This window comes from Lotus japonicus, chromosome 3 (genome assembly GCF_012489685.1).
Source record: "Lotus japonicus ecotype B-129 chromosome 3, LjGifu_v1.2".
Lineage (NCBI taxonomy): Eukaryota > Viridiplantae > Streptophyta > Magnoliopsida > Fabales > Fabaceae > Lotus > Lotus japonicus.
Window position 1 is genome coordinate 13,989,625 of NC_080043.1, and position 11,957 is coordinate 14,001,581.

The 11,957-nt window shown below is 33.5% G+C and overlaps 2 protein-coding genes across 2 annotated transcripts; one reads left to right on the forward strand and one right to left on the reverse strand.

Annotated features, from left to right (window-relative positions):
- Positions 1-6,432: 6,432 nt before the first annotated feature.
- LOC130749786 (calmodulin binding protein PICBP-like) lies at positions 6,433-10,070 on the forward strand. The gene is made up of 2 exons (XM_057603157.1): positions 6,433-9,020; positions 9,637-10,070. The coding sequence occupies exon 1, from the start codon at positions 6,664-6,666 to the stop codon at positions 8,998-9,000; it is 2,337 nt and encodes a 778-aa protein (XP_057459140.1). The 5' UTR covers positions 6,433-6,663; the 3' UTR covers positions 9,001-9,020; positions 9,637-10,070.
- Positions 10,064-11,057, reverse strand: LOC130749787 (subtilisin inhibitor CLSI-I-like). The gene is made up of 2 exons (XM_057603158.1): positions 10,846-11,057; positions 10,064-10,411 (listed from the first exon to the last, which is right to left on the reverse strand). Exons 1-2 carry the CDS (start codon positions 10,913-10,915, stop codon positions 10,182-10,184), a joined length of 300 nt encoding a protein of 99 aa, XP_057459141.1. The 5' UTR covers positions 10,916-11,057; the 3' UTR covers positions 10,064-10,181.
- Between the last annotated feature and the right edge of the window lie 900 nt (positions 11,058-11,957).

An 11,957-nucleotide genomic window follows, 5' to 3' on the forward strand; every position in this document is an offset into this window, starting at 1 on the left:
TTTCTAATTTTTTAATCTAAAACAAACACAATCTTAATTAGCTTATCAGATTTATATATGTAATTAAAATTATGGTTATGTTTTAATGACTTGGAGTTACCAAACACAACACACAAAACATTATTATCCTATTTCATCATGTTCTATCCCGTTTCGTTATGTTATGTCTTGTCCTGTTATGTTTTGTCATAAAACGCTGCCTTATTCTGCTTTTAATCATCCTATATTAATTTATATTTATAAGTTTTTAATTATTTTTTAAAATTCATAAATTGTTAAAATTACTATTTACTTATTTAGCAAGTTTTTTTTAAACACCTTGCTCAATGGAGGAAGCTTGCTGGCGCAACCGATGTCTATTGGAGTAGAGATCATCTGAGTTAACACACCACCATGGGTCAACAAGGACTCTGCCCAACCATGGTTGCCAGGGAACAAACAAGTTTATGGAGGTATGCTCGAGCACCCGTTTAATGAACAAAAAATCCCACCAGCAGGTTAGTAGAAGACATCTTCCCCTCAAGCTAGGTCAGCCTAGTCAATTGTCATGGCTAATCAGCCGTCTAATACCCAGATATTTGGACACCAGGTGAACCAGCCAAATGTTGGAGGGGGGGGGAGGGATCACAGAGGGCTTAACCTAATTGACACATATATGATTGTCGATGGTATCAGACCACATTTTGGTGTCCGGTTATAGCCAATCAATAGGCCGCTCAGTTAGAAGCCATACCTTGAATGAGTTGATAGGATTATGTTGTTTCTGAGAGAGTTTATGGTCCCTAACTTCACCACTTTCTTAGAAGGATACGACAACCAACTAGAACGAGTTCTACAAACTTTGGTTATTTCCATTGTCGTTTACAAGAATAACTTTAAGTTAGTACTATTCTTAGTATAATTAAGGGTTCATTTGGCACACCGTATCAGACATGATAGTATAAGCTTATACAATATATTATAGATTTGTCTATTGTTTGGTGCTAACATTGTATTATATAAGCTTATACATCAATCATCTCTTATACATTAAAATGATGAATTATTTAATCCACCTTATAGATGATTGATAAGGCATAATAAGAGTGTGATGTATAAGCCACAACCACAACCCTCCACCATCGCCACCATAACACCCTCTACCATTGCTACCACTACTCTCCACCACCACCCCCGCCGCCGCCACCACCGCAACCGCCGCCGCCACCACCACTGCCACCACCGTTGTTGTCGTCATCGCTATCGCCATTGCCACCACCATCATCAACATCACCTTCCACCACCATCGCCTCCACCACCTCAACCACCATTCTCATCGCTGCTACCACTACATACCGCCATGATCCAGCACCACCACTACCGCCACAACCACCTCCCTCCGCCGCCCTCACCACCACTCCCACCGCCATCACCATCATCATCACTTCCAACACCACCACCTAAACCACTATCGCCACGACAACCTTCCACCATCTCCACCACCACCTCCCTTCACTGCCGCCACTACCATCACTTCCAACAATGCCGCCGCAACCACCCTAACCACCACTCAACATCACCGCTGCCACCTCTACAGCCACCACCACAACCTCCACCCTCCACCACCACCACAACCTCCACCCTCCACCACCACCACCGCCATTATCGCAACCACCTTGGCCGCCACCGCCATCCCCACTAATACCATATTCATTTCATAAGTTTATATTAATTTAAACGAAATAATAAGTTATACAATGTATCACTAAACGCTGTATTGTATTAAATTTGATCAGACCTTATACTATACAACATACCAAACTGACTCTAAACAAACATGTTTTATAGACCATACTATTCCCACAACTCCCTTTTGACCTCCTATTGTAGGTTACCTCTTTTTTTTTAGTACATTGAAAAGATAAATTGCACTCTCTATAATTGATCACTGGATCTCCCGCACGTAACATATATGTCCCTTAGTTCTTACGAACTATCTAGTATCTAGTGTTTTTTTAGACTATATTCAAATGGGTTGCATGACCTTGAACTAGATAGTTTCCTCTTAATTTATATACTATATTCTAAATTAGTTTAGGACCGCTTTTCACCACTTTTAAGCAAGCGTGGGGCGGTGGCGTATGCCAAGCCACAATGATAAAAAGATGACCATATCTGAATGGGGCACTTTGCTTGTGTTTGATTACTTTATCAGTTATTTATCACTTTCCATTTCATTATAGCTTTATTGCTTTGAATCTTTGGTTGAGATAATTAAAGAACAGGAGCGTCTGCATTTGCTGAATCAAAATGCCAATAAGTAGGGTCCATAAGCAGCCCCGGTTTGCCGACCACAAGGTTTTGTCTTTTCCACATAGCTTTATCTCATGCTTCCATCAAGAAAATAAAAAATCTATTCCCTTTCCTTAGGCATTGGTCTATGGCCTCCTCTCCAATTACTATGTTTTTTTTTTAACACAGATTTATCTTCCACTAAATATTAGAATATTTAGCATGTTAAGATTATTTTAGTGCCCTTGTGTTCATTTTATGACACTACGAAGGTCTTACTCGCATCCCATTTTGAAACAAGTTTGATTGCTTACTATATGTTTCCTAAGTTCTTTATTCAATCAAGCACGTTACTTTTAGCAAATCTATCCACACGAGACTCATGTGTTTATTTTTATTTTTAACCACTTATATTCCGGTTACATAATGATGTTGAGCTGAATAGAACTATTATGTGCGAGAGTCGGATAAATGATTTTATTTAAAATATGTATATATACACAAAAAAAATATTTATTAAAATGTTAAAACCCAAAGTATAAATCACAACGTTGTTTTTTTTGGTACATCGGAAAAGATCACAATGCTATTAACCAATAATAACTTTATCAAAACTTACGTTCAAAAAAAAAAAACTTTATCAAAACTTAAAATATTATATAAATTAATTCTGAAATCATTAAATATAAATAAAACTTACAATTCAACAATGTTACTTATTAATAAGTTTTACCAGTAAACTATTAATCATTAAAATAACTTCATGAAAAATATTAAAAATAATAATTAAATTAATTTTTTTTGGAAAGCAAAAGTTTTACTGTACAAATTTTCGAATATTAAGGATCAAATATAAAATTTTATAATTTCAAAAAAATAAATTTATTTTTGGTTACATGAGGAATAAATATAATTTTTTATTTGAATATTATTAAAATTTACTTGATGAAAAAATAATGAGAGAATTAGTTACGCTTTATTTAAAATTTAGAAATTCATTTTAAAATATTCCTAATATAATATATTGTACAATTGACCTGAGAACGCATTAAAGAAAGTATATATTTCTTATGAAATAAATTTGTACTAACATTAAAAATCATTTAACAATGTTTTTTTTGACAGCCAAAGAAACTTTATTAATATGGGACAAACCCAAACGAAATCATTTAACAATGTTATTTTCTACTTGTTACTTAAATTTTAATATGGTAAATACACTTAAAAATATAAATATAATGTAAATAATTTATGATAATATTTAATATAAAATATTAAAATAAAATAAAATAAATATTAGAAATTAATAAAAAAATATTATCAATCATTAAATATTGAGTATTGAGTATAATATTTTAAACAAATATTAATAAAATTGTGTTGACCAAATAATAATGTGAGAATATATTATTGTTTGACTTAAATTATTAAGTATAGTAAATTAATAATGAATCATTAATGAGTTAATTTATTTAATATTTAAATATTACATAGTTAAATAATTATTTATGATTTAAACATAAATATATATTATATATATATTAGTAAAATACATTTAATAATATTAATACAATGTAAATGATTTATGATATTATTTAATATTAAAAATAGTTTAATATAAATTATTAAAAATAAATCAAATTCCATATTAATAAAAAATTATAAATCATTAAATATTGAGTATTGAGTATAATATTTCCAAAAATGTTAATAAAATTTAGTTGAACAAATAATAATGTGAGAATTTATTATTGTTTGAGTTAAATTATTAAGTATAGTAAAAAAATAATGAATCATTACTGAGATAGTTTATTACTTTATTTAATATTGAAATATTGAATAATTAGATAATTAATTATGATTTAAATTTAAATTCAATATTTAATAATATATATATATATTAGTAAAATACAATTAATAATTATTAATATAATGTAACTAATTTATGATATTATTTAATATTAAAAATAATTTAAATAAATTATTAACAATAAATTAAATTAAATATTAGAAATTTATCAAAAATATTATGAATCATTAAATATTGAGTATTAAGTATAATATTTAAATAATGATATATTGACATTCATTTTTTATTTCATTTCCACCTATTTTTATTTCTACCCCTTTTATCTTATTATCTATCACATCTTATCCTTTGTCTCTCTTACTTTTTCTTTTCTTCTTATCTCTTTCATCTTCCACCTCATCTTTAAGGTGGGAATGAACAATTATTCATTAAGTATAGTAAAAAAGTAATGAATCATTATTGAGATAATTTACTTAATATTTAAATATTAAATAATTAGATACTTAATTATGATTAAAATATGAATACAATACTTGATATAAATATTAGTAAAATTCATGTGATGAAACATTATTTAGAAAGTCAATTATGATTTAATTTAACATATATAATTTCATCCAACAACTGTTATTGTATTAATTGATACTTTCAAAAAAAAAGTATTAATTGATATTTTATAAAAAAATGTATTAATTGATAAATTATAAAATATTAATAACTTAATATTTGTGTTAAGAATTTACGCATTTTATAATGTTATTTATTATTAGTTATTTAATATATAATATAAATTACTTACCTATAACAGAAAATATTACTTTCTTTCCAAAAAAAATTACTTACCTAAATTAAAAACCTATAAGTTTAAGTTACTTAATGACTAATATTTTTATTAAGACCAAATAATCCTTAAATTTTTTTATAAAAGTGTTAAAATAATCACGCAATTAAATTAAAATTAGATTTGTTAGTGGCTGAATAATAAGAGTGTTTCGCTACATCTTTTTTATAATTCAGAGTTTAATCCTATAATTTGCTATTCACTTTCACTTTCTCTTGTATTTAGGTTCTAGCACTCCTTATGATAGTTTTAAATTTTGGTTTATGAAAAAAAAAACTCCGATCCTTATAATCATGAACCCGAAAAACTTGAAATTAAATGACGATGGCTTCAAAATTAAGGTGTTTATTTTATTTTCATTGTGCCTTATGTAATCTGTGGTCCTTTCTTATGTTGTTGAAAATGATACTCTAAAATAAGAGAGTTATTGCTGAGAAGGAAATGTTGTTAGACAAAATGTTCATTGTAAGGAAAGTACATGTTGAGATGCACCGACATACTCAAGATGCAAAGAATTCTCATTTGCCTTAAGTAAGTGGTTGTGGGTTGGATTCTAAATTTTTATGAATGAAAAAACTCATCAGTCAACTTCCTACCGTTTAGTGCGATAATAATGACACAATAATCAGTCTCACAACTATTAGTTGTGGGATACCTTAATTAATACCGAGAACTGGAATTCATGAGCATTAAAGTCCTCCCCTCCGAGAGTTCATTTTATTGAGCCAACTTACCTACTAACTTCCAACTGCTACTCTCTGAAAAGAACAAGTAACAGCTACCAAATGGAATGTCCTTTATTTAGAGCTTTCCATCCATTCTATTTTGTAAATCAGCTATCATTTCAATGTTTGAGTTACTCTAGTTCAGTTTATGATCATAATTGTAAAGCAATTGATTACCAAGCAGAAACCATTCTGGTTATTTCTTGAATCATATGGGTTACCTTAATAGAGCCAAGTTCACATTAACCAAAAGTATACCAAAGCAAGTGCAAGAGGGATTGGACTTTTCTATCATAAATGATGTTTTAATTTTTTATCCTACCAATAAAATGTTGATATCTCAATTAAAAATGCTCATGTAAGTCTGTAACTATCTCACTCATATCTTTCTTAATTGATATGACAAGATTACATCTGTAGAACATGTAACTGAGATACTATTTGAGGACAAAAGATCTTGATCAAGGAGGGATGACTACCCATAATTCCTTGTCCTCATCTATTCACATACAAAAGCCATCATCCAAAACCAAGAGAGGGGCATTTTTGTCATTTAAAAGAGATGAGTTAGAGGGATTAAATCAGCAATTATTTTATGCTTTGAATTTTTAAATTAAGTCACTAGCAAGTAACAAGGCAATTAAGAATTCTCATATTTCAAAATACTAATAATTCAAAGAATAAAGGGTCCCAAACCACCTGGTAGTGCAAGTCAGCATCAAACACTTATCAAACCAAATTCAAAATACATCATCTGCCAAACCCCAGTTAAATATAAACAAAAAGAAAAACCCACGTCAAAACCAAAGCAAAGCAAACCAAGGGGAGAGGAATCTCTCTGGTGGTTTGGGTTGCAAGCCTTCCACCTTACCTTTCCTTTGTGAATTTCCTCATACAAAAACAAAAACCACAACAAGTTTTACTTTTCTTCCTGTGCTTGAACTCCACAAAGATAAGGAAGGAAAACCCAAATTTCTGATTCCTTATTGAAGAGCTTATGGTTTTTTCCTTGAGAAATGGTTCAAAGAAAGGTAACAAGCAAGCTTGGTATCCAAGCTGAACATGTTAAATCAGATAAGCTCTTGGGAAACCTGAAGCTATATTCTTCTCATCAACACCAAGAAGGCAAAGCTAGAGGAGCTGATATGAAGAAGAAAATGAAGAAATCAAGGCCTAACTCTATCAAGCTTTCTGATCTTGAGGCTCTTCAAACATCAACATCACCACCTTCAAGGAGAAGCTTATCCCAACCAGGAAAGCCACCGACACCTCTTCATGTTCCAAAAATTGCAGCATCAGCATCAACATCACCACAGAAGCTGCAGCCTTTGGTGAGAACAACAGATGCTTCAGGTTCACCTAACTACATGAAGCCCACAAGCAGTTCACATGCAAAAAAGGAGCTTTTCCTGGTGAGCCATAGAAAAACTCAAACTGGTTCTGATTTTAAGAATCTGAAAAGAAAATTGTGTAGTGATTCAAAAGATACTTGTGTCTCTAGTAAAAAGACTGCAAAAACATTGACAAGATCATCTAGTTTGAAATTGGTGAGAACATTGACAAAGACTACTAGTTTCAAGGCTTATAGATCTTGTCCTAGGAAATCCACCAGAGCTGCTATGTGTGCAGACATGAGTGCAGATGCAGCCCATAGAGCTACCTGTTCTTCAACTTTGAAAGACTCAAAGTTCCCTGCATACCTCATGCTTAGTCCTGGGGGAACAGAGTCAGAGGGAACTTCAGCCATGAAAGTTTGCCCATATACATATTGCTCTCTTAATGGTCATCATCTTGCTGATTTGCCTCCATTGAAAAGCTTCATGTCAGCAAGGAGGCACGTTTTGAAGACCCAGAAGCGCATGAAGCTTGAAGCTCTAAGCCCTCGGAGATTGAAGGTTTCAAGTGAAAAAGGGAAGAAGGAGGAGTCTGATATTGAGCAGAATGTCTTTGATGCAAAACCTGCAGCTGATGAAATTGGCATGGATGTCTTTATTGAAATCTATGCTAAAGAAAAGGATGAAAATTCAAGAGGAGAAGAAGAAATGGGGAGAATAGACTACCTTAAGGAGATTGAGGATCAAGAAGATGTCAATTCCACAATTCAAGATATGAATATCATGCAATTTACTACAACTCCAAGCTTAACTGAAACTCCTTCTCCTCCTGAGTTTAAGATTGATCTGGAGGAGGATATGAAAACAATCTTTGATGATGCTGCAGTTGAAGTAGATGTAAAAGGGGGCTTTCCCCAAGAGAAAAATTTAGAAGAAGCAGATGAAGATCATGAAGAAATAAGCATGGGAAGTTACTGCAGTGATGAGGAACACATGGGGGGTTTTGATATGGGTGATTCTGATTCCAAATCCGACAGTATGGAATGGGACAAGCAAATATTTTGTGGATTTGATCATGAAGAGGATGCTGATTCTGACTCTTCTGTATCCACAGAGGAGGATCTTGACTCAGAAGATGAGTCCTCATCAGAGAGTTCTCATGATATGTCAGTGACATGGTTAGATGATATCCTTAGCAACTATTATGAGGTCATTCTGTTTGATGAAACACTCAAACAAGCCAAATCAGAAGAAAGCTCCTATTATGAATCACAACCTCATCATGGTGCTGATTCTACCCTTGAGGACACAGATGGAAGCACTGAGGCTCAAGAAACTTGTTCCCCCTCCAGTGACATGGGTTATGACCAATCTCCTTTAACAGAGGAAATACTCAAGTACCTAAAAAATGCTGAAGAAAATGCTGGGCAATGCAACAACAAACATGTGGAAGGCGAGGCGGAAATCGATCATAGCCAAGCTCAAAAGGTGAATGAAACTTGTGAAATCAATGAGACCAGCAAAGAGAACAACAATGATGACTACAGCAGCAATAGTGAGGAGAACCAACTTGATGTACCTGAAGAAAGCATCATAGTTGTTCAAGATCAAAACAAAGCTAACAAGTTCAAAAGGAAAACTTGCATAAATGCTGAAGATCAAAACACAAGTGATAATGGGAGAGCTTTAATTAGGAGGAAGAAGCACATTGATGATGATGATGATGAAATGAGAAAGTTCAATCCTAGAGATCCCAATTTCTTACCCTTGGTTCCTGAACCAGGAGCAGAGAAGGTTGATCTGAGGCATCAAATGATGGATGAGAGGAAGAATGCAGAGGAATGGATGCTTGATTGTGCGCTGAGACAGGTTGTGGATAAACTTGCTCCTGCTAGGAAGAAGAAGGTGGCACTGCTTGTTGAAGCTTTTGAAGCAGTGATGCCAAATCCCAAATGTGATACCCGTTTGAGGAACAGTTCAGGGTTTGCTCATGGTGGACGCATTCAAGCTTGTAGCTGATGATGGATGCTGCTGCTGAGGTAACAATTCAACACTTATTTTCATTCTTTAGGCTTCTCATTAATCATGAATAGTTGTTTCACCATTTTACATGTGTAATTTTGGATACCAGTTGGGCACTCAATTCTAAGTGAAAATGTGATCAGAACTCTCTTTATGAATTGAAACCAATGCGCTTTATTATTAAGTATTTGAATTGGGATTTGGGATCTTGTAGACTTGTAGTCACTGATCTCTTACATTCACGCATTCATAAAATTTGGACTATTTGATCAAGATTAAGATCCATCGATTCATTTATCGTCAAAATCAGACAGAGGATATATCTTACAATTTAGGGACTATCCTAGTGCAAGCAATCCAAATTCATCCAAACACACACTAAGAAATCAACTATTGATAAGTGACAATGCATGGACAAGAATATATGAAGTGATTTGATTATTAATAGTTGATTATAAGTTTGTTCTACAATGATTTATTATGTCATATCTCTAGTTAATGGAGAACCTTACTAGATATACTAAATTATGATTTCTAATTTGGTTTGTCCCACCCAAATCACATGAACTCCCAACAATAAAATCACTTTTTTTTTCATTCCAGTGTGAAGTTATTTATTACTTTATTTTGTAGGCCTATTGAGTGCTAGTCATGTATCCCACCTTTGAAGATTACAAGAAAATTGTGCTTGAAGGTCAACCAAGTCGAAGTGTTACCCACAAACACAGGAAGCATAACCAATCTCCAGGAATGATCTACTTGCTAAATAATCGCAACAAGTAATTTGTGGTGCATCTCATATCTGAAACATGGAAACTATTGTGCTTGAACAATCAAAGGAGTTGTATCAGTTAAATGAAAATTGAAGCTCAACAAGGGTTATACATGGTTCCTACTTAGCTCTATGATTTAGCAATTCAAAATTGCTTAGAGTGTATTTTAATTATGTGTTTACTTTGTGGTTTGTACTTGATATTTCAATACTTCGTGTTCTTAAGATTATGGATTCCTCCTGTTAACTTGTTATACTTCTTTGTGCTTTGTATAATACAGAAGGAAATTTACAACTTCTGCACTTTATTTACTAATAATAGTATATAAAGATCATGTCTGAACCATAACAATACAACATCCAAGAAATTGAAACATTTATTATATGGTATTCGGTAGATGGATCATTAGCCAATCCCTGGAGTCCTGGTGACCATGCCAGATTCATCAACATACAATCGAACTCGCTGGGTTTTGAAATCTGCAGTAACAAAAGAGCCAGGAGGCACCACTTGAATTTCAACCCCACTCATCTCCTCTTTTATCTTCCTCTCTGCTTCTTCTGTAGTGACACCAACCAGCTCAGGCCAACTTGTTTTTTGAGGGTTATTTGTCCCCAGAAGCTGGTTGTAAGACCCTGCAAAAATAGTATCATTTTGTAATTAGACCAAACATATTTAACAATCCATTTATACATAGTCTCTTTGTATGGTATCATCTTTCCATTTTGTTTTGCTCTAATACAATATCTTCCACTAGAATAGCTCAAGTGGTAGGAGCTGAGGGACATATGGGTGGGTGAGGGGAGGTCCTGGGATCGATTTCTGGCGGGTGCAATTTAATTTCCGATGTATCAAAAAAAAAGACCTTCCACTGTAAAAAAATGTTGTGAGAGTCAGGATTCACTTCTATTGGAAGAGAAGAGATCAGATAGATAAAAAATAAATGTCGAAATGAAATAAAAAATGATATAGATGTGAATAAATCATACTCACGTATTCTACTTTAGACAAGCAGAAGTGAATAATCAATTTGGCTTTTACACTTGGAAAGAGCAAAATTTCAACTCACTTGGCAAGGGCTCATTTGATTGATCCAAAGGAGGAGTGGTTCCTTGACCTTGCTGTTTGCCATCAGCCATGAATACCAGACGAGTGTGCTCAAATTTCTGAAGGATCCTTTGCAGATATGTGGAGAGAATGAAATTTATTTCAAGGCTGAACCTTAAAGTATGGATTTGTGACCCGTTGAAGCCGGTTCTAGAACGGTGCCCCTTTTGGACATTTAGTTAATGAGACAATATAAGCTGGTTTTTCCAATGCCATATGCCTCGATTTGATGGTGTCACGTAAGCTAATTTGGACTATATACTTGGTGTATATGATGCTAGCATCTGCAAATACTTTGTTATAAGGTGCCACATAATATATGCACCACTTTTTAATGGTGCAACCTTGCACTACTATATCAATTGTACATTTTACCCCAGTTAAAAAAAATATTTTATAAAAAGAAAAAAATATTGGTATTGCCGGGTGGATTTTGATGGGATTAATTTTTTGAACAGGGGTAAAATGGACAATTAACATAGTGGTGCAAGGTTACACCACTAAAAAGTGGTGCATATTAGGTGTACCCTTGTTATAAATAAACATAATGATTTCAAGAACATCAGGCTGCATCCCACTCTATCTTTTTTTTTTTTTTTATAGGCAAATGTTAGTGGTTAGTTGCTAGTAAGTTAGAAATTCCCTTCAAAGTTCCCTTCCAGAATTCGAACCCTGGACCTTCCCATCCCCACCCTTATGTCCCCTAACTCTTCCCCTTCCACTCTATCTAACTGTGCCCCCTCAATTTACATGCACAAACCAACCATCTCCTCATAACCGTTGACTGGTCCTGGGGCATAAGTGTGATGTGTCCCCTATCCTCTACATCTCATCAAAATTAAAGTTAGCAGCTTTCTAATCATAGATTAAATGTGGCGTTTGAAGCCCTTGCTACAGTACGGAAACATACCTCACCCATTCAATTAAATAATGTGTCAAAAGATCCTACAGCTTCCCTCGCGAGTTGTACCGGGTACCCACCATGACGCCCCGAACCTTGGAACCCTGTAAAATGCAGGTCTTAGAAAACCTTAAGGTATTCACTCTTTGTTCTATCTTCCTTGTAACCTGCTT